Source organism: Rhodamnia argentea, chromosome 2, assembly GCF_020921035.1.
Source record: "Rhodamnia argentea isolate NSW1041297 chromosome 2, ASM2092103v1, whole genome shotgun sequence".
Taxonomy (NCBI): Eukaryota; Viridiplantae; Streptophyta; class Magnoliopsida; order Myrtales; family Myrtaceae; genus Rhodamnia; species Rhodamnia argentea.
This window is the reverse complement of record NC_063151.1, coordinates 21659430-21682445: the sequence shown is the minus strand read 5'-3', so window position 1 is coordinate 21682445 and position 23016 is coordinate 21659430. Positions and strand designations below refer to the sequence as shown.

The following is a 23016-nucleotide window of genomic DNA, read 5'->3' as shown; positions in this document are numbered from 1 at the left end:
TCTCCAAAAGGTGAAACCGAAAGCCAGCACTGGGCTTCGTCCAAACTTCGAATCTAGACCAAGTCCCACCATCTCTTGTCACGATCATCTTTGCTTGGCTCCATGTACACAATCATGGTCCCCATTGGGGTCAACCAGCCGCATGAATCCAAGAGTGTCAAGAACAACGGAAATATACAGGCAAAGAGAAGTCGCATGATGTTTGTCACCTCGAGTGGAACGTTGCGCTGGCTTCCTCCACCTGTTATTTTACTGTATTTTCACTGTCTCGATTCACATGAACTCTCTTGCCCTCCCATGCGCCATATCAGCAATTAGTCAGCTTGACGTGGATCTGCGCCACTTAAAGCCAACTCACAACCCTAACTTATGACTTTTCTAGGTTAGGAACATTAAACAATACACATGCTAATCCAAACCGATACTGTGCTTAAATCTGCGAAACAAAGCCCGATATGATTCGGTCGATTATTGGAATCGTCTAAGTTGAGGGAGATTGGATTCCACTGTATCACTCTCTTATAAGATTGTGAAAAACCACCGACAAGCATTGTGATCTCGTTAGGTCAAATAACCTTCTTCTTTTTTCCGGGCCGTACGTATTATTGCGAGCTAGGGTTACGCGAAGAAGTATACTCAGAACTCCAAACTCAGTTTGTAATCTCGGGCTCGAACCAATATCATCGAGCAATTCAACTTCTTCTTGCGCTTAAATGGTATTGGCTGTATCCAAACACCCTCTCCAACGTGCAATCGATGATAGACATCGTGACGTGTTTGCTTGGTGACCTTACTTTGTTTGGGTGGAATACTAATGATCTTAATTACTTGGTGTTTAGGGAAAAGAAGGTAGAGTTGTACATGGCTGGGACATTTATACGTCAATAGCAGCGATTATGATACCGAAGTCGGGGTCAAAGATAAGGGTGAGAATCGATTAGACACCAGCCCACCAACGATCGAGACATATGTTGCTCAGGGAAGTAAGCTAACAGCGCAAAAGAAAAATTTATGGGTTAATAACACAATAGAGGAAAAAAAAAAAAAAACACTCTTTCTCGCACCAAGCTTGATGAGAAGCATTTACTCTTTCCTCAAAAATAGCAAAAACAAAAGTTGAGTTGTATAATGTGAATTGTAAATTAGGTTAATACCACGAAAAATCTCAATTGGTACACCCGTGATAAATTTATCATAAACTAATTTTTTAGCAAAAAAAATCTAAAACTCGTAAACCACTAACAAAATTTATTCTCCGTTAGCTTTTATTAAATTTTATTGTTAAATTGATTAATTGGATGACGCGTGACAGTTGACTAGTGTACCAGGTTCGAATTTTTACCCTTCGTTTGTCATAAATATACCAGCTTGGACTTTTTCATGGTCATAATCCAATTTAACGGTAGCTAACATAGGGTAAATTTGTCATAGGTGTACTAATTTGGGGTTTTTTATGGTTAAAAAATTAGTTTTGGGTAAATTTATTACGGGTGCACCAGCATGAAATTTTTCGTGATATTAATCCTTGTAAATATTAAACTAAATCTTGTGATTGAAGGATGATTTGGTCAATGAACATAAGAAGGATGTGCTCAAATCGGATCTCACAGCCTTGTCCCAGACTCACAACTTGGCATTTTGTGCATGATTAGTATCCAGCTCAGCGCTCCTCAACCACTTGGAATAAAAAGTTTAAAAAATCCCAACGCAATTTGCAACCTTTCTAGAAGCTACTTATTGCCCAGTTGAACCGCTCATCATTCGGTGTGCTCATGGCTCACCTACACAAAATCCTACACGTTCTGCTCCGTCACACTCTTCTCTAAAATCCGCTGCTTCACTCTCCTTTTCCGCTATGGCCGATCCGACTCCGTTGCTCTCACAATCTGCCACCGGCAGCGGCGAGGAAGAACCTCCGAAGCTCGAGAAGCACCACCCTTCGCTGGACTCGATGATCGAGCGTTCGATGAAAGATTCCGGGTGGGCTCAGCTCATGCAAGCCTCGCTCGTGTCGCTCGCTTGGTTCTTCGACGCGCAGCAAGCGTTCATAAGCATTTTCACTGACGCTCTACCGCCGTGGCGCTGCGCGAATCTCGACGACGAGTATTGCAAATCCATTTCCGACGTTTGTCGGCTCCCTAGTAGCTCCTCATCGCAATGGGAATATCCCAAGCACGCCTCTATAGTATCCGAGTGGGGCCTTCAATGCGCAAACTCTACAATTAAGGGCTTACCGGCTTCGTCTTTCTTCATGGGATGCTTGATTGGAGGTTTGCTTTTGGCGGCGCTCGCCGACTCCTCGCTCGGACGCAAAAACATGCTCTTTATATCGTGTTTAGTCATGTCTTGCTCATCCCTACTCACGGTCTTCTCCACCAACGTGTGGATCTACTCTGGCTTGAGATTCGTCGCCGGATTTGGGCGCGCCACAATTGGCACATGTGCTCTAGTGCTATCATCGGAACTAGTTGGCAAGAAGTGGCGAGGAAGTGTCGGGGTGATCGGATTCTTCGGTTTCACGTTAGGATTCTTATCATTGCCGGCGATCGCCTACGTGAACCGAGGTTCGTCATGGAGGGTTCTATACATTTGGACGTCAGTCCCGGCCATTGGCTACTGTGTGTTAGTCCGTTTCTTGGTTTGCGAGTCCCCGAGATGGCTCTTTGTGAGGGGACGCAGGGAAGAGGCTGTGGAAACCATAAAGAGCATGGCACAACCGGGCGCGAGCACCCTCACCAAGGGCTTCTCCTCGATATTGCTCGAGGAGAACCCTTTGAACGACATGGACGTCTTCTCCGCAATCAAGGCCTTATTGGAGAAGAGATGGGCTTTTCGCCGGCTATGTGCAGTCATGTTGGTCGGGTTCGGGACGGGGATGGTGTATTACGGGATGCCGCTTGGGGTCGGGAACTTAGACTTCGACCTCTACTCAAGTGTCACGCTCAACGCCCTCGCGGAGCTGCCATCGACCCTGGTCACTTTCCTCCTGATCGGGAAGCTCAATAGGAGGAGTTCTCTACTATTCTTCACAACACTCAGCGGATTTTGTAGTGTGATGTGCATTTTTAAGGGCCAAGTGTGGCAAAAGTTGCAACTTGGCTTGGAACTAGTCTCGTTTTTTAGTGGATGCACCGCGCTTGATGTGCTGTTGATATACACATTAGAGTTGTTCCCGACATGCGTGCGGAACTCAGCGATGTCGATGGTGCGGCAGGCAACGGTGTTTGGCGGCGTGTTCAGCCCGTTGCTGGTGGCGGCAGCCGGCCGGATAGGTGACAGGGTGGTGTCTTTTGGGGTTTTTGGGCTGGTAATGGGGTGCTGTGGGCTGTTTGCCTTGTGCTTGCCGGAGACAAGAGGTGGGAATCTTTGTGATACAATGGACGAGGAAGAGAGCAAAGACAACAAGGGGGACCCTAGTGTTTGGGAAAATTTCGTTTAAGGGCTTGAAGTGCAATCATTTTCTCAAATAAGGGCTCGAAGTGGAATTTGTTTCAAATAAGAGCTCGAAGTTCACTTTTTGTTTAAAAAAGGACACCACCAAGGGCATTGATTAGGCCTCTCTTTGAAACAAAAATGACACTTCAAGCTCTTATTTGAAACAAGATCTACTTCGGGCTTTTATTTGAGAAAATGAGAGCACTTCGGGCCTTTAATCGAAAATTTCTCCTTGTGTTTGGTGCTGAAAAGCAATAATCTATATCGTCATTGGTGAGCGTACCGATCCTATTGTATGGTTGTGGTTATAGATGAGGAAAACTGTATAACATGTTCTAAATCTATTGTATGACGACTAATTCAGTCTTAAATATTTTAATTGTGTCAATTTAATTTTAAAATTTTTGACGATTTGTTAATTTAATCGTAAGCATTTCATTTTGTGCAGATTCAATCATAAACCTTTTGACAGTTTGGTAATATAGTTTGTTTAGCTAATTATCCTATATGATTAGGACTAGATCAATAAAACTTTAAAGCATTTAGAATATAATTGACATAATTGAAAAGTTTAGGACTAAATTGTATTACTAAAAAGATTTAAGACCGAATTCGCCGCCATATAATAGATTAAGGGCATCAATGGGCCGGGTCTCCTATAGGCCCGACCCGGCCCGAAGCCAAACAGCTCCAACCTTAGCTCGGCCCGGGCCCACCCGATACTCGAATCATATACGTCCAAGTTATCCGGGTCGGGTGGGGTCTTTATTTTTATTTTTTTATATTTAATCAAGGTCCAAAATCCCACGGATTCTCCTTCATATAATTCAAGATCAACGAAAAGCGCCCGATTTCACGAAGGATAAAATTAAAATTACTTGAGACTTAAATTTGAAAAAGCTTTAAATTGTATTCGTTTTTTCGATATTGCTTGAGCTATGGAACTGTTCTCATACGCCCTCTAAACTTGAATCCAAATGCTATTAAAATCAAAAGACAAAAGAAATTGCTCAATCTCAAGGATAAATTGCAAAACCGCATATTACAAAATAAATTTTCGCATATCACGAGAAAACTCATACCGATCAACCCACGAATATATATGTTGGATCAAATCTCAAAAGCAAATAATTGATCTTTGTTAAACGAAAACGAAGATGGATCTGCGGGGCGAGACACGCATCATGAAAGGCGACCAAGAAATTTAACAAGCAAGAACAGCTCCAGAAAGCGATGCGACCAACAAAACCAAAAAACCAAAAAAAAATTGAAACTTTGACTGTACGAGAAAGAACTAGCTCCAAGAACAGAGAAAAGAGCCCGCCCCCCAAGCCGAAACCAGAGAGCATTGGAAGACGTGTTCGGTTTCAACCACGACGAGAGAGAAATCGAGATGGGGATGGCGATGGTGAGGACGATGATGATACGGGTCGTGCCCACCCCCCCGGGGCTCTCTCTCTCTCTCTCTCTATATGCGTGTGTCTCTGACTGCGTGCGTGCAGCTGGGTTCGTGTTTACGTGCGCGCATGAGAGAGAATGTTTGTGGCATTCTTTATCTGTTAAATTTATTCGATCTCGAGAGAGAGAGAGAGAGAGAGAATGGGGGAAAGAGACGAACCACTCTGTGGAAATGGATTGATGAGCGACGGACACGGGCGTTGGAGCAGAGGGCGGGCAAAAGACGTGACTTTCATCCCTTTGCGATGAACGTCTAGGTCTGTCTCATCAGTCATCACGTGGCATTCCGAGTTGGGCCCGGGGACATCCTCTGGGGGCGGTGAGAGGATTCACTTTTCGGGACCTGAGTTATACCGGCCTTATCCAAAGAAGGCCAACGCTTTTATTTTTCGGATTTCAATGGTGCCGGCCCTTATTAAAATAGAACCAAGGTCTGGCACAGGCCTTTTTGACAGCCCTACAATAAATTTAGGACTTTTTAGACAATTAGAGTTTGCATGGTAACGATTGTGATTCGAAAAAGTGATTCCGATTAGAATTGTTTTTGCTGATTCTGTTCTCCGAATGAGTTTTAGAGAATCAGAACATATTTAGTAAATGCACAAAATTTCTATTTCTCGAACAGAAACGTGTTTGGTAACCGCACAAAATTTTTGTTTCCAAATTTTGTCATTTACGTCAAATAATTAAGTAGTTACTTTGTGAAATTCCATTCTACATTTCAAATTAATTGAAGATTAATTCACATTAATTCTTTTACATAACATTATTGCATATTGCATATAATATTTTTTGTGCTATTTCGTCTAATTGGCGTGTCATAACAAGTCATTTTAAGCTTAAAAAAGGATATACTATATTGAATTAGTGTGTGATTTCAGATTAGCTCGGACCCTCACAGGCTTATACCAAATCGCAACAAAGGAATATCAAATTCGATCTTAGTGTGATCAATGACATGTGTATGTGTGCATGCAAGTAGAGTTGCCACCGGTCTTTGAGGAAGGTAGATCGGGAGCCTTATTGAATGGTCGGGAGAAACTGTTCTATTTTAAGCAACTAGAGAAATCTAGGATCCGGGAACTTGGTTACATCGGCGTTTCCATCAATGCCCTTTCGGCATCGAAGTTGAGTGTTTTCTAAACGTGTTTCATGCAAATTTTTAATTCATTTTTTAAACCTATAAGGTAAGCCAATTCCGAGTGTTCATGCAAGTTGTTTTTATCTTTTTCCAAAATTTCTAAAAATAGACTAAGTCTTAAGCACTTAAACCTAGGCAAATCACCACCAATGCAATCAAGTGTGTAATCAAGGAATCATGACATTGAAAAATTGCATTATAAAACCCTAATGAAGTCCTAAGGGCTTAGAGAAATATGGTTCGGGTTTAATTTCAAAGGTATTTATGATTTTCTAAAAAAAAATAAAATCTATGAATTCTAGGAAATCTAGGCCCAAATTTATGAAAATGAGATCAAAGTAGCCTAATCTAAGTTTCTTCTATTTTTAGGGATTTTCTGAAATTTTTTGTGATTTTTTTTCATTTTTTTCATTTTTGTTTTTTATTATCTTATATATTTTTCTTTGAGAATAATGCCTTGTTATGATTTAGGCCGAGTGAAAAGTGATGAGAGAACCGAAAGAGAAAAGTAAGAGAGATGAGACTTCATTATGTTTTGTGGCTCTCAAAAGTGATTTTTTTTTTCCAGAACCAACTTTCTTTTTTTGTTCTTGTTTTTGCTCCAAAACTATTCCCGAGAACGTAATCAGAATCAGAATCAGAATTATTTACATTACCAAACATGATTCTCATCTTTTTTTTGTTCTAGAGAACAAAATCAGAAAATCAGAATCGTTGTCATGGAGGCCCTTATCCTTCATAAAAGAGATCTTCTATGGGGGTCTTGTTTATGGTGTTTTGTTTATCCTTTATTTAGGCCGAATGTTAATGTTACCAAAGAAAAGATGGATTCACATAATTTATTTACTCGCACACTGTGCAAATTCAATGTAGATATGTCTCCATAATGCTAGCATAACTATTATTTTTTAGATTGCTTTACCTCAGGTCGTACATATGTGAAAATAATGTTTTAATGAAATTATCAAAAATTGAACCGAGGTTATTATGCAGCGGAAAGTGGAAACAACGGACGTTCACGAGAACAAACTTGAACATAGATAAAGCAAGAGAAAAAACAGAGTCTCTTGATGATTGGGAATGAGACAAAATATATCTTAGATGGAGGTAAAATGGACACTTTAGAAGTTGAAATCCCAAGGACCCCAAAGACGACAAATCATGCTAAAAGAGAGATAAATGAAAGGATATCTACACACAAATAGCAAACCAGGTCCAATTGAAAAAAAAAAAAATTAATGAGGCAGCATCTTAAATTTGACTCAAAATATACACCGACTTGAGTTTGAAATTGAATCAACACTCAAATTAACACAGTTGAAAGTTTGTCGGTTCCATCAGAATTCTTCGATGGTATCTCCACCGTGCTCTCTCTGTGGACTTTATTCATAAAATAAAAGCGAGACAACGTCCACTTTGAACATTTTTTTTTTTATAAAGAAAACGGTTTCGCTTTACGTCCTTATTTAAAATTATCACTAACTATTATACTGAAAAAGTGTCAAAGAATTGGCTAACTATTATTTCAACTATTGTTTACTTGATTTGGTTATTAATTGAGATGATTAGAAAAAGCCGTTGTTCTTAAAAATCCCAATTTGAAAGATAAGAAATTGAAAAAGTAAGATTAATTTATGTTATGCTTGGGGATGATTTTAGATATAATTAGGATAATTCTTTATGAGATTTTCCTATATCAGAGATAATTATAATATTTATAGTGATTTTCTGTATCTCTTAAGATTGCGCGTATATCATTTGATTGTACGTATCATGATTGATATACTGTCTTACACAATGATATTATGAAGCTTCCCGCATTATTCTCAACTGAGTTGTACAAATGGAGTGTCAAGGGGTTAATTTTGAAATGACTAAGTAAACATGAATCAATAATCTATGATGCACTTCAAGCTGGGATAAAGATGAAACAATTATTGGTATTGGCATGGTTATTTTTTTGCCCATATATCGATTATGCCAAAGGATGGAAGTCATGTCAAGCAATTGGATCCATCCATCATGTTCCGATGTTAAACCCCATCGTAAAGCCATGGCCATTTCGTGATTGGGTTGTGGATATAATCGGTAAAATATACTCTGTTGATTAAAACGTATAATTTCATTTTAACCACGACCAATTATATTACAAAATGAGTTGAGGTAGCTTCCTATAAATTACTCCCTAAACAGCCTAGGAGTTCATAGAAGAGAAATAATCGATTGGTTTGATGTACCTAAAAATAATAGCCGCTGATCAAGGGATTGTCTTCGCTGGAAATGAGGTGTTGGATTGACAAAGCAAGAGGTATAAAAAAAAGATATGTTTAACGCCTTTGAATAAGATTATAGTCAGTCTTCTCAAGAAGCATGTTGAAGAGAGTCCTGGGGAAATAGGATTCAACTTTGTCAGTGGTATTGTGGGCTTTTAGAATATCGAAAAGATCAAGTACCGACATAAGTCTTTAAATGTTGACATACGATTAAGAAGTTACTTTTTAGTCCTTAAGAGTTTGGTTGCAAAAGCGATATATTAAGAGTGGATTATGAATAATCTATGCTTATGAATTTGGATGAATTGGATGAACTTCGACCATTAACACTTAGAACATGTCATTGCTCAAAAGAAATGCGCTGCCAAAGCGTATGATCAGCATGTTAAAGTTAAACCGTTTGGAATTGATGAGTTATTGTAGAAGATATCTTATCGATTAATACAAAAAGCCAAGGAATTCAGTAAATGATCCCATGAGAGGGACCGCATCAAGTGACTGATGTATGAAGTGGCAATCCTTATCGCTTTAATGGACATAAAAGGCAACCACTGGGGGATTGCCCTAGTGACCACTCTTTCCATTTGAGAAGAAGGAGGTAAGGAGTTCGAATCTCAACCTTTGACGGGAGTGGGGTGGAAACGTGTGAGGAGAAAGTATGGTTTCGCAACCTGTACACGGTATATGACACATACAATATGGCTTGTATAGTAGAATATGATAAGATAAGACCAAAACAAAACATGCTGAAGAAGACACAATGACTACGAACAGAGAAAGCTTAATACTTTCACATTCATACTCTTGTTGTGTTGCGAATGAGAAGTTCATCTACTAAAAAGTATTTAATTGTTTTTCACGAGTGTTGTAGTAATGCTTGTGATTTGGTAGTGGATTCCACTGTCGGGTAGAGGCATCACAAGCTCCAGTTGTAACTACTCAAAGGATTATTAGTAGAGGATACCAGCCCTGTTGGTGGCTCTTAGTCTGGGAGAATGGACGTAGCTTGGTCTAAGCTCAATCACTATAAAAATCTGCGTGTATCGTCTTCTATCTTCATTAATATGATAAAAACATGTTGCACTTGATATGATCAGCTTATTCTTGCATATAGCAAATTGGTTCTGCATATATCAAATCTGACTTTGATAGTTCCGCAAAAACTTATCAAGTTTCGAGGATCAACCTATCCCCCCCAACCCACCTTCTAGGTTGCACTTTTAGTCATTATAGAATTGGAATCTTAACAAGTTGCTCGCATTTTTTCCTGTGGAGTAATTAAGAGCATAAAGATCTTTCATGACTAGTCATATTGGTCAGGAGTCTGTGATAGATAAGTAACTTCTAAGACCTCCATATTTCGATAGAACAAATTATAATTACCGGAAATGTAAGAAGAAAGCGTTTATCAGATCATCAGATTCCGCAACGTAGGATGTTGTCCAAGATGGCATAAATGGTGTTCCACCAGTAAGAACAATAGCTTCAACAACATCCTCTGGCATCGAGCAGTCCACAAGTAACAATAAAAAAAAACAACTCAACAACCCTCACGACAACGATCACTCCGAAAGAATTGTCGAGAAGACAAGCTTAAGATGCAAAACTTTATATCCTCCAAATTGTGCCTTATCTCATTTTGAATTAATAATATCTCTACGTGTAGTACAACCAAAGAAATTTGAGGCAGACTCCAAGTGACTTTTGAAGGAACTGATAAAGTCAAGGAAACAAAAATGAACATACTTCTTGAAAATTATGAAATCTTCAAGATAAAGTCTGACGAAACTGTCACAGAAATGAATACAAGGGTAACCCAGAAATTATAAATGGTCTTGCCTATCAAGAATAGACATTTACCAACGAAGAAAACCGAACAAGATCCTACGAGCACTTCCAAAGGAACGAAATCATGTGAAGACTTCTATTAGAGAAACACTTATGATCATGCCTCTCTTTGACTTTAGTTTTGTCTCTTTGCAGAGCGCGGGAGTTGAATACTGCAACTATGATACTAGCATCCCCACTCACCAATTCCTAAGATGCAAATGATTCAACGTCATCCGATGAAAATCATGACGATGAGCGAGAAAATTACCAAAAAAGCCCCAAATCAATTATAATTGTGCAAATTCAATTCTAAATATATTTTTTGCTAATTGAGTTGCAAACCCTTTGCATTTATGTCAATTCAATTCATTCGACTTTCTTTGACTAGCCGTTGCCGACGTAGCAATTTTAAAAATATTACAATATTTTTTCAAAATATAATTTATTTATTTTTCTTTTATTTATTTTTCTTCTCCTTCTTCCTCCAGTTGGTCGTCCATCCGGAGAATGGTTTGAGGCGAGGACCGAGCCTCGCCGGTGACCTGCAAAGTCGCCATCGCCTCTTGTCTGTTGCTAATCCAGCGACCGGTCGAAGGAAGAAGGAGAAGAAAAAAAGAAACTAAAGAAAATAAAAATAAATAAAAATAACCAAAAATTTAAAAATATGTAAAAGTTATTTAAAATTTTCACATTAGTGCCGAACGACCTAAGGTGGCTGGAAGAACTGAATTGATACAAATGCAAAATATTTAGGACTCAATTAACAAATATAGGATTGAATTGGTATAATTATGATGGGTTTAGGATTTTTTTCATAATTTTCCTGACGATGAGGAGATGGTCTTATTAAGCAAGAGGTTCAAAAACCTTTTGAAGAAAAGAAGAAAGTTCAAGGGCAAGAAGCCAACAAAAAAATTCAATGAAAGGAAGTTCTCTAAGAGCAAAGAGGACAAGAAAGGAAGGATGGTCCATGCGTTGAGTGCAGGAAGCGTGGGTACATCAAATTCAATTGTCCTTTTATTCAAGAAATCGAATAAAAATTCGAGAAAAAGAAGAACGCCTTTAAGTCAAAATCTTGGAGTGACGCAGAATACGAATCCAGGTATTATGACATATATGAACGGACAAATCTCTGTTCAACGGCTGACATTCAATCTTACCAAGAAGAGGGACAAAGGAAAAAGAACAAATGATATCTAAATAGCAGAAGAAACCGAAAGCAAGCACAAGGTTTTGTCCAATCTAAGAATCTAGACCAAGTCGCCATCTCTTGTCATGAGTATCAAATTTCGTGACCATGTACAATAACTATGGTCCTTTTGGTCAACCAATCGCTTGAATACGAAAGGGACATGCATAAAGAAACGCAAGCAAAAAGAAAATTGCATGATGTTTATCTCCTCGAGTTGAAGGTTGCGCGAGGTGTCTTCTTCCTTGTTATATTACTACATACACTGTCTCGATTCACATGAACTCTTGCACTTTGTTTTATCAACATTTAGTCAGCTTGACGTGGATCTCTGCCATTTAAATTCAACTCGCAACTCTAGGGCATGTATTTTTTAAGTAACACGTACTAATCCACCAATATTGTATTTAAATGTGCGATTGAAGCCTGACATGAGTAAGTCGATTATTGGAATCATCTAAAGTAGCGTATTACTGTAATATTACACCCTTACAAGATTGCGAAAAGCACCGGCAAATGTATGCCTATTTCATCTTATCAATTGATGACTTGAGGTATTGTAATTTCGTGAGATTACATATTCTTTTTTGGGTAGTACGTATTATTGCGAGCTAGGGTTACACGAAGAAGTCTACTCAAAACTCCAAACTCAGTACGTGATCTGGAGCTAGAATAAATAGTATCGAGCAATTCAACTTCTTTTAGTGCTTATATGGTATTGGCTGTAACCTAACATCCTCTTCATCATACAATCGATGATAGAAAAACAAAACTCCGGTAAGTACTCGATGCTAGAAACTCAATTTAGGATTTTCATTTGCCTGTTCCTTCTAATCTTAAAACCATAAAGACCAAAAAAGTTGAAAAAAAAAAAAAACGAAAGGAAAAAAGGGGAAGAAAACGATCGAGAGTGATTTTTTTTGTTCAACCATCAAGAAAGTTCTTAACATTGCTCGTGAACCAAGCCCTCAAATTTTTTTTTCTATGAATAAAAAAGGAATAATTATTTTTAACGCTGGAACATAATTTTATTTAGAAGAAACGCATGTTTTAAATTTTACTTATTCAAAGTGATAGTGAAAATACGTAAGTTGATTTACTTTTTTTGAAAACTAAGCACAGATATGGTGTGTGAAGGAGAGAGAGAGAGAGAGAGAGAGAGAGAGAGAGAGAGAGAGAGAGTTATACCAAAAAAAAAAAAAGGAGAGAGAGGGAAAATTAGGAAAAAGTCCTAAACTTATTGCAATTATGCCAATTCAGTCCTAAACTTTTTTTTTAGTCGATTCAGTTAAACCTTTTGCAATGTGCCAATTCGGTCCATCCGGCCAAATTTGGCCAGCCGACAAGGTGGATTTCGTCCAATGTCGGGACATTGGTAATTTTTGAAGTCGTTCGAGGTGAACATTAACATTGTAGCATTCCGCAGCCACTCACTAGCGAGAGGAAAAAGACGAAGAGTAAAATATTGCGCCGTCGGATGACCAAGATCAACGTCGATGTCGGCAGGCTAAATTTGGCCGAATGGACTAAATTGGCACATTTACAAAATGTTTAAGACTGAATCAGCTAAAAAAAAGTTTAGGACTGAATTGGCACAATTGTAATAGGTTTAGGGCTTTTTTGGTAATTTTCCTAGGAAAGATGAAAAGGTTAATTTTGTTGAAAGAGAGAACTATTGTGTATTGTAATGTTGTGATTGAAGGGTAATTTGATCAATTAACATCAAAACTTAGGTTTCCTTTCCGTCAACTGACAAATTAATGTCAAGAAGAAGTAATCATTTACCTACTCTCACTCACAAATCCCTAGTAGCAGCTCCAGGGGAGGAAAGTACCAAAAAAATCTTAAATCTACTGCATTGGTACCAATTCAGTCTTAAACATTTCAATTTAATTAATTTGGCCCCAATCATATTGCATTGGTGGCTGGCTAGAGCGCCGTTTACATTTCGACATGAGTTTTTATGAAGTCTAGAGACAATAATTAAGTATGCGTCTAATGTTGCAGATGCCCCTTAAAATTACACCCCACCGTCATGTGGAAGAAACTGTTTTTAAATGAGTCATTAATTAGGATTATCAACACATTAATTAGCATTAAACACGGAATTGAATGCTAAACACATTGTAATCTCAATCGCTCTCTCCTAAGTCAGATCTCCACCGTCAAATCCGCCCAGAAAGATGAAGAAAAGTGTTTGAGGCAATCAAGATGATATCATTCTTATTTTCCCGTTGGTTTCTTAGCGCAGACTCCACGTTCAAGAGAAATTGCAAACCCTGATGGTACTAAGAATAAAACCATGCTGATGAATGTAAAAACTTAATAAATAGCTAATGGATTAGACAAAAGAAAATTGATTCTTCTACCAATGGCTGCGATTGATTTAAATGCAATGCATCAATGACCTCAAATGGTGTAGTTGGTTGAGGTATCGGGTGACTTCCATCTCAGAAACTGCAAGTCTGATGTTTTTTTTAGGGGGTAAAAAAAAGTCTCCTTTTCAAATTCAATTAATTGAGTGCGAACTGTCTAGTTTACAGCTACTTGCACAGGCTAAGACTTAATCGGTTCATGAGGCCTACATGGTCTTCGCTGGACCTCTCGATAGTCGAGTCTCCATGGCCGTGATCCCATGTCGTAATATGCAAATAATAAATCAATCCGAAAGTGGCTTTCATCATAGTTCTAAATATACCTTCTGCGGATTAGGATAATAAATCCATGATTTGCTGATATATATTCTTAGTGAAAGAATATAGCATGCAAAATTTTATCATGTAATGAATATTATAGGTGCCAAAATGGGTTAAAAACCTATATTTTAACTCATATTGATGAGATGAGTCAAATATGGATTAGTCAAGTTTTAATAAATGAATTGTTAATGGGTTTGAATTGTATGTCTAATTATATGTGGGTTATATAGATGTGTTTGTTTTCAAATCCATTTACAACCCATCTAGCTTATAAATTTCAAATCCATTTATAACCCATTTAGCTTATAAATGTTATTGGTTGAGTCAACCCATTCATGAGATGAGATGTCATCATTTTTAAATTTTTCACTTTTTCTAAATTTTTACTTTTTAATTTTCTTTGCTCTTTGTCTTTCTTTCTTTCTTTTACTTTCTTTTTTCCTATGAAGGCTGGCGAGGGTCGTCGGTTGACCCGGCCATCGCCTAGACCGTCACCGGGCAAGGGTCGGCGGGCGACCTTTGCCGAATTTCATAGGGATAAAAAAGGAAAGTCAAAAATCAAAAGTTATTTTTTTTAAAATTTATAAAAATTCTCTACTAAATTTGTATTGCATGAACATGTTTTAGTTATATAATTTTCTATATATATATATATAAGAAACGGGTCTTTCTTCAATAATCACTCAAAACATACTTGCCTACCCTCGCAACAACATCATATAAAAGTATTCAAGTAACATGAGTTGGGTTGGATATTTATTGTTAGATTTATATTGTATGGAAATGAGTCAAAACGAGTTAAATGATTTAATTTGGATCAAATAATTTTTTGCCCTACCCACCGGTTCGACAGTTCTAATATAGGAATATTGCCCACTTCAATCAGAACGGTCGGCTCAGGACGGTCGCTCTCCGACAACTTGGAATACAAAAGTTCAAGTCTAAATGCAATTTGCGACCCTCCAAAGAGCTATTTAGTATCCAGTTGAATCGTTCATCATTCACTATACTCAAGACAAGAAAGACCTATAAAAATCCTACCCATCCTTCTCTGTCAAACTCATCTCTAAAATCAGCTCCTTCCCCCTCCTTTTCCACTGTACAGAAGAAATTCCAAATCCAACAAGAAGCAAAGCACATAAAAAGAATGGCAGATCCGACTCCATTGCTCTCACATTCCACCACCGGCAGCGATGAGCACGAACCTCCGAAGCTCGAGAAGCACCACCCGTCGTTGGACTCGATGATCGAGCGGTCGATGAAAGATTTCGGGTGGGCTCAGCTCATGCAAGCCTCGCTCGTGTCACTTGCTGGGTTCTTCGACGCGCAGCAAACGTTCCTCTGCATTTTCACCGACGTTCAACCGCCGTGGCATTGTGTGGATCTCGATGACAAGTATTGCAACTCCATGTCGGACGTTTGTCTACTTCCGAACAGTTCCTCATGGCAATGGGATTATCCCAAGCACGCCTCAATAGTATCTGAGTGGGGCCTTCAATGCGCAAACTCAGCAATAAGGGGCTTACCGGCTTCATCCTTCTTCTTGGGATGCTTGATTGGCGGTTTGCTTTTGGCGACGCTTGCCGACTCGTCCCTCGGCCGAAAAAACATGCTCTTTCTCTCGTGTTTTGTCATGTCTTGCTCATCCCTACTCACGGTCTTCTCCACCAACGTGTGGATCTACTCTGGCTTGAAATTTGTCACCGGATTTGGGCGCGCGACCATCGGCACTTGTGCCCTTGTGCTAACATCGGAACTAGTGGGCAAGAAGCTGCGAGGGAGTGTCGGGGTGATGGGATTCTTCACTTTCACATTAGGGTTCTTATCGTTGCCAGCAATCGCCTATGTGAACCGAGGCTCGTCATGGAGAGCTCTGTACATTTGGACATCAGTCCCGGCCTTCGGCTACTGTGTCTTAGTCCATTTCTTGGTTTGCGAGTCACCAAGATGGCTCTTCGTGAGGGGACGCAGGGAAGAGGCCGTTGCAACCCTAAAGAGCATCTCCCCGCCGAGCTCGAGTGCCCTCACCAAGGGCTTCTCCTCGATCTCGCTCGACGAGGACCCTTTGAACAACATGGACATCTTCTCGGCAATCAAGGCCTTGCTGGAGAAGAAATGGGCCTTTCGCCGGCTATGTGCAGTTATGTTGGTGGGGTTCGGGACGGGGATGGTGTATTATGGGATGCCACTTGGGGTCACGAACCTGGACTTTGACCTCTACTCAAGCGTGACGCTCAACGCCCTTGCCGAGCTGCCCTCGACCCTGGTCACTTTCTTCCTCATAGGGAAGCTCGATAGGAGGAGTTCTCTACTATTCTTCACAACACTCAGTGGGTTCTGTAGCGTGATGTGCATTTTGGAGGGCCAGGTGTGGCAGAAGTGGCAAATTGGCTTGGAACTAGTCTCTTTCTTCAGTGGATGCACCGCGCTTGATGTGTTGTTGATATACGCTTTAGAGTTGTTTCCGACATGCGTGCGGAACTCGGCGATAGCGATGGTGCGGCAGGCAGTGGTGTTTGGTGGCGTGTTCAGCCCGCTGTTGGTGGCTGCCGCTGGCCGGAGAGGGGATGGGGTGTTGTCTTATGGGGCTTTTGGGCTGGTCATTGGGTGTTGTGGGCTGTTTGTCTTGTGGTTGCCGGAGACAAGAGGTGGGAACCTTTGTGATACAATGGATGAGGAAGAGAGGAAACAGAACATAAGGGATTCTTTGTGCTAAATAGCGGCAACGTAAGTCTTTGGGGGGAATGCCAATTCCTTGTCGTGGCCGAAAAAGTGATTTTCGATTGTCGGTCTTACTTAAAGTGTGTGTTTTATTTATCCCTTTTTTTAGGTTGAGTGTTGGCAGAATAAATTTACTTAAACATTACTTTACAAATCCAATTTGGATATCCGTCTTTGTGATTTGATGTACAATTTGTTTGACCGCACCGAGTCATCCTACTTATATATGTAGTTTGTTCTAATGAATGTCTCTTGTATTCACAGCATAATAATCTCAGTTCAATTTTCCATAATCTCATTAAAATGCTTTTTCATATATACCGCATAATAACCACAGTTCAATTTTCCATAATCTCATTAAAATGCTTTTAAAGCATTTTAATGAGATTATGGAAAATTGGTGGACACAAGAGACATTCAAAGCATTTTAATGAGATTATGGAAAATTGGTGGACACAAGAGACATTCATGAGAACAAACTTGCACAGCTACAAAGTATTTTAAATGGATATTGGCTCCGCCTTGCTTTGCAAAAATGTTTTTGTCGAAATAAAATTTCCGCATTTTTCGGCATTTGAATCGCTTAGAACAAAATGACTCAACTAAAATTCTTTTGATAATCAATAGATAACATACGATCAAATAAGGAAAATTGTATTTTTAAAAAAAATTCAGAAATCATTTCCATAATATGACTACTTGTACTAGAGACCTCAACACTGGGCAACAGCCGCAACACTTGGGCATAGAAACCCCGATGTACGTGTTTGGGTCCTCGGGTCCCGGGCCCGAGACCCTACTACATGTATCCGAGACCCCCGTTCTCATGCTTGGGTCCCGGCAACCATGCTCGAATACCCGACTCCCCGTCCCGTGTCTATCTAGGCCAAGATTGGTTCCCATGCCCAACTTTGTGTGCTCGAGTTTAAGACTCTAGTTCTCATGCCTAGGGACACAGCTCCAATGCCAAATCATCAGCTCTCAAGTCCGAGATCAAGCCCATGAGGCCAAGCTCAAGACTTGAGTACCGAGCGTCCATGCCTAGGTATTTGGCTCCCTTGCCCAAGTCACCGGCGCCAAGGCCTGGGACCCTAATGCTCTTGCCTAAGTTCCTAACGACCTTGCTCGGGTATCCGACTCTAATGCCCACTCAAGCCCGAGTCCACACAGGCTGGAATAGGGACCCTAGTGCCATGCCCGAGCACTCGGCTCCCATGGCAAAGTCACCGGTGCTTGGGCTCGAAACCCCGTGCCCATGCCCGGGTCTCTAATGGCTATGTTTGGGTACTTGGCTCTCATGCCCAAATCATCGCCTCTCATGCCCAAGTCAATAAAGGTCAGGCCGGTATCCACTTAGGACAACCCGAGACCCCCGATGCTTGAGCTTGAGTCCTTAGCGATCATGCCCTAGTACTCAATTCTTGTGCCTAAATCACTAGTGCATGGGCATGATCCCCCAGTCCGACGCTCGGGCCAAATCTCATTAACGCTGGCCCAGGTCTACAAAGGCGAGGCTCGCGAACATAGTGCCCCGGCCAAAGTTCCCAATGGTAATGCACGAATACCCGGTTTCTTTCCGAAGTCACCGATGCCTAAGCCCTAGTTGACCAAGGCTGGCCCAAGTCCAAAGGAGGCCGGGCTTGAGATCGCCGGGTCTAGAGAGGTCGGTTCCACGGAGGTCGGGCTCTAGACCTCGATGCTCATGCCTAGGTCCTCGATAGAATGCTTGAGTAAGCGGCCAAATCACTTACCCTTGAGCCTAGGTCCTCAATGGTTGTGCTCGGTTACCCGACTCCCACATCCAAGTAACTATTTCTCACTCGGTTGGATTTGATTCCTCGGCGGCCGGGCCTAGACCCACAAAGGTTGGGCCCAAGTCCCTTGAGACCTTATCCAAGACCTTGAGGCTCGTGCTCGAGTACTCGGCTCCGGCCTAAGTCATCGGCGCCCGGACCCAAGTTCACTAGACTTAAGTCCATCAAGGTCGGGCTCGAGTCCCCGATGCCCGAACTCGGGTTCCTAGTGGCTAGACCTAAGAAATCCCGGTCCTTGGTATCCCCAATATCGCATGAATAGTTCATATCTCTTCTGAAAAATAAAACAAAGTTATCCTTTCTAAAAGATGGAAAACAATTTTCGTTGCTTTTCATGTTACAACCAAATACCAGAAAATATCGTCATTTTTCCGGAAAATGACATCTTGCAAACGTTTTTCGAAAAATATCAAATTTCTCACCAAACAAACAAAGTCTTAGATTTTGAAATCTTAACTACCAACAATATCACGGCAAAAGATAGATCCACCCAAGGACATTCAATACTAATATCAAACCAGGTCCAACTGAAAAAATTCAATGACGCACAATCTTAAAATTGACTTGAGATATGCATGGAAAGTTCACTGAGTTTGAGATCGAATCAATGTTCAAATTTTGCGAAAAGTGTCAAAAAAGTCTTAAACCTATTGCATTTGTGTCAATTCAGTCCTAAACCTTTTATTAGTCCGAATTCAATCCTAAACATTTTGCATTTGTGTCACTTTTGGCCAAAAATTCATTGACGTGAACGTTGGTTGTCCTACATGGCATGGCTCACATTGACGTGGATATTTTTAGTATTATTTTATTATTTTATATATTTTAAAAAAATTACTAAATATTTTATTTTTTATTCTTTTTCTTTTCTCTCAATCATTAAAAAATTATTGAAAATATTAAAAAATATCTACGTCGGTACCGGCCATGCTATGTAGGACAACCAATGTCCACGTCGGCGGATTTCCGGCCAAAATTGGCCAGATTGACTCAATTAACGCAAGTGCAAAAGTTTTAGGATTGAATTGACACAAATGCAAAATGTTTATGACTGAATTGATATCAATAAAAGGTTTATGACTGAATTGGCACAAATGCAAAAGGTTTAGGACTAAATTGACATCAATAAAAAGTTTAGGACTGAATTGATACAAATATAATAGATTTAGGACTTCTTTGACACTTTTCCCTTCAAATTTTCTTTTGTTCAAAATCAACATTCAAATTGACGCAGTTGAAACTTGAAAGTTTTCAAGTTTCATCTGAATTTTTTGACGGTATCTCTACAGCCGCTCCGCGGACTTTATTCACAAAATAAAAGGAGATAAGATTATTTTCACGGCCTCCACGACGACCGCATTGCCGTTTCGGCGGATGGACAGAAGTACCCTTCAAATAGGTATTTTAATAAAATCCTCCGATCTCCACCATTAAAGTATAGAGCAACTCGAATCCCATCTTAACAAACATCTCCCCGTACGAGTTAGAGCTCATCAATGGCGGCGAGACCTTTGAGCCAAAAAATAAAAATTGCATGAGATGATCCATTTGAATGACCAATGTGGACATCCTTTTGCTCAACTTCGTGTAATTTTTCTCCCCTTAGAACACCGTGACCGAAAAGGGATAATGACACAAATGGTATTCCAACTTTAGCCCAATGTGCAATGTGGTCCATGAACTTTAACCCATTATTTAATGTGGTCCATGGACTTTTAATATGTTCAATGCGATCCTTGAACTATATGAAGATGTTTAATGTAGTCCTTCAATTAATTTAAAATCAAAGTCAACATTAAACTCTTGCATATAGTGTACGGACTACATTGGACATCTATAAAAAAGTCTTAAACAAATTAAAAGTTCAAGGATCACATTGTCTATTGGGCTAAAGTTCAGGGATTACATCAAACAAATTAAAAGTTTAGGGATCATATTACATATTGAGCCAAAGTTTATGGACCATTTGTATCATTTTTCCAATTGAAAAATCCAAATTGAGGTTTCAAAAAGATCGGCATTGTTCTTCTTGCGGGAAAAGTGTCAAAAAAGTCATAAACCTATTACATTAGTGCTAATTTAGTCCTAAACCTATTTTTGGTGTCAATTCAGTCATAAACCTTTTGTATTGGTGCCAATTCAGTCCTAAACCTTTTATTAGTGCCAATTCGGTCTTAAATCTTTTGCATTGGTGCCGGTTCGATCCTAAATCTTTTGTATTTATATCAATTGAGTTAATCAGGCTAATTTTGGCCCAAAATCACCGACGTGGACGTCGATTGTTCTATATGGCTCGGCTGGCCCTGACTTGGACATTTTTAAATATTATTTTAATAATTATAATAATTTTTAAATGATTTTTTTGGTATTTTTAAAAAAATATTCCTAAAAATTATTTAAAATGTAAAAAAAATATTTAAAAATATCCACACTAGCGTTGGCTGTGTCACGTAGGATAATTGACATATACTTCCGGTGATTTCCGCTAAAATTGATCGAATTGACGCAATTAGCATAAATACAAAAGATTTTGGACTAAATTGGCATTAATGCAAAAGGTTTAGGACTAAATTGACACCACTAAAAGGTTGAGGATTGATTTAGCACCAATACAAAAGGTTTAAGGCTGAATTGGCACCAAAAATAGGTTTAGGACTAAATTGACACTAATACAATAGGCTTATGACTTTTTTGACACTTTTTTTCATTCTTCTTGCAATTAGAGGAATATAACCTATATGTTTTGTTCTTTTCCTACTATGAACGAATTGAAACCCTAATACAATTCGACTTTTCGCATAAAACATTTAATGAGTGGATGGCGGAAAACTCATTGGTACAGGCTAAAATATTCAAACGGCATAAGAGCAACGTCATGTAATGAAAGTGCCCAATTTATTATCTTTCTCAGATTGAGGTCTCGAAAGAGAGATCAGCTAAAAGTCTGGGAGAAAGTGAAATTTAAAATTGTTGATTTTTCTGATTAAAGACGGTTGGCACCTAAATTTGGATAACTCATTTAGTTTTTGAAACTCTGCTGATAATTGAAGTATCTTGGAATCTTTAATGTCTCCTAGTAGCTGCTTTTTTACCATGCAAATCACTAAATTAGGGTAAAGCACTCTTTGGAATGCTCTATTCAATATAAACATTAGAGGCACACACACAACAGCTGTAGCTATAACATTAATAGTGAACTAGTGATACTAAGGTTGGTTTTTATAAAATTTACGCAGATAAGTAAGGACCATTTATCCAACTGCTACGAAATAAAGTCATCCGAGTTAAGACCAAAGCTTTTTAGAAGAACTATTTTCTTGTACTTTTTTTTATCATAAATTACGAAATGTGGTTAATTTTTCTTAAAGAAAGTAGACACATAGAATTATTTATGGGCCTAGTAAGCTGCCAGACTCGATGTATAGTTGAGTGGGCCTACGGTCTTCCCACCACCAATTAGATCAACTATTTTCAAAGAAACTCTAATGTTTCTTATCTTATAAATTGGTCTGGACAATGACTTTTAGATAGTACCCTATTTGATCTTGGTGCACCGATAATTATGACTAGCCTTTTCAACCTGTTATCCTTATAGTAACTTTTATCTGTTGAGTTTGGAACCCCGAACAGACTGCCAGTGATAAGTCGAAAGAAAGTGAGGATGACGTCAAGTCATCATGCTCCTTATGTCTTGGGCGACACGCGTGCTACACTCTCAAAAAAAGAAAGGGGGCACGTGAGCTACAATTAAAATGTAAGATCTTAATACTACTTTAAACCTTAAAGAGAAAAAACCCTAATCATATATGCCTTAAGATCGGAGGGCTACTGATGACTGACGAGGAAACTCCACCATAGAAAGGAAAGGGTTGAAAGAACTGGCCATCATCATAGGGGAACGAATGGCTAAGAGACAGAGCCCACGCTTCATGCTCTTATTAAGGATCAATTAGTTAATCAATCAAATGTGGAGATCACAATCCACCCTCGCACCGGAGAAGAATTCAACAGAAGCTGCCAACCGATTAGCGAACCCTCCGGAACGTGAAAATCGTAACGGAGAGAGAGAAAAGACCAACTCTCTGCGTAAATCGAAGATGGTTCAACTTTTCCCCTTTGTTCAACTCAGCCACGATAATATAATAATAATGATATACGCTGAAGAAGCTGCATTTTAAATTCTTTTAATGAGTTGTCTCAGGTGCACGACGTGTTTCAGGGATTTTTTTTTTTTCGTACTGCATATGATTTCTCTAATCCTTGAGCCCATCAAGCGAGAAAAATGTCAAATTTATACATACTAACGAAAACTAACGGAAGATAAATTTCTTACTAATGTATCAGTTTGGTGTTTTTGTGGTAAAAAAAAATTAATTTACATAAATTTATTGTGGATATATCATCGTAGTATTAACTTGATAATCAATCAATCTATGGAGATCACAATCCACCCTAG

At 39.3% G+C, this 23016-nt stretch overlaps 2 protein-coding genes across 3 annotated transcripts; both read left to right on the top strand.

Moving 5' to 3' along the window:
* The first annotated feature begins 1762 nt into the window (after positions 1 to 1762).
* LOC115751432 (organic cation/carnitine transporter 2-like) lies at positions 1763 to 22272 on the top strand. Of its 2 annotated transcripts, none has more exons than XM_048274818.1 (3): positions 1763 to 3422; positions 5876 to 5886; positions 22169 to 22272. In XM_048274818.1, coding segments are annotated over exons 1-2 (1569 nt in total). In that variant the 5' UTR covers positions 1763 to 1855; the 3' UTR covers positions 5878 to 5886; positions 22169 to 22272. The 2 variants fall into 2 exon arrangements, with proteins under 2 accessions (XP_048130775.1, XP_048130774.1); XM_048274817.1 differs by lacking the exons at positions 5876 to 5886; positions 22169 to 22272 and adding exons at positions 3677 to 3708; positions 7028 to 7194 and having other exon boundaries at positions 1763 to 3421.
* LOC115751433 (organic cation/carnitine transporter 3-like) lies at positions 15034 to 16852 on the top strand. Its single transcript, XM_030689342.2, has one exon. The coding sequence runs from the start codon at positions 15173 to 15175 to the stop codon at positions 16739 to 16741; it is 1569 nt and encodes a 522-aa protein (XP_030545202.1). The 5' UTR covers positions 15034 to 15172; the 3' UTR covers positions 16742 to 16852.
* Positions 22273 to 23016: the final 744 nt, after the last annotated feature.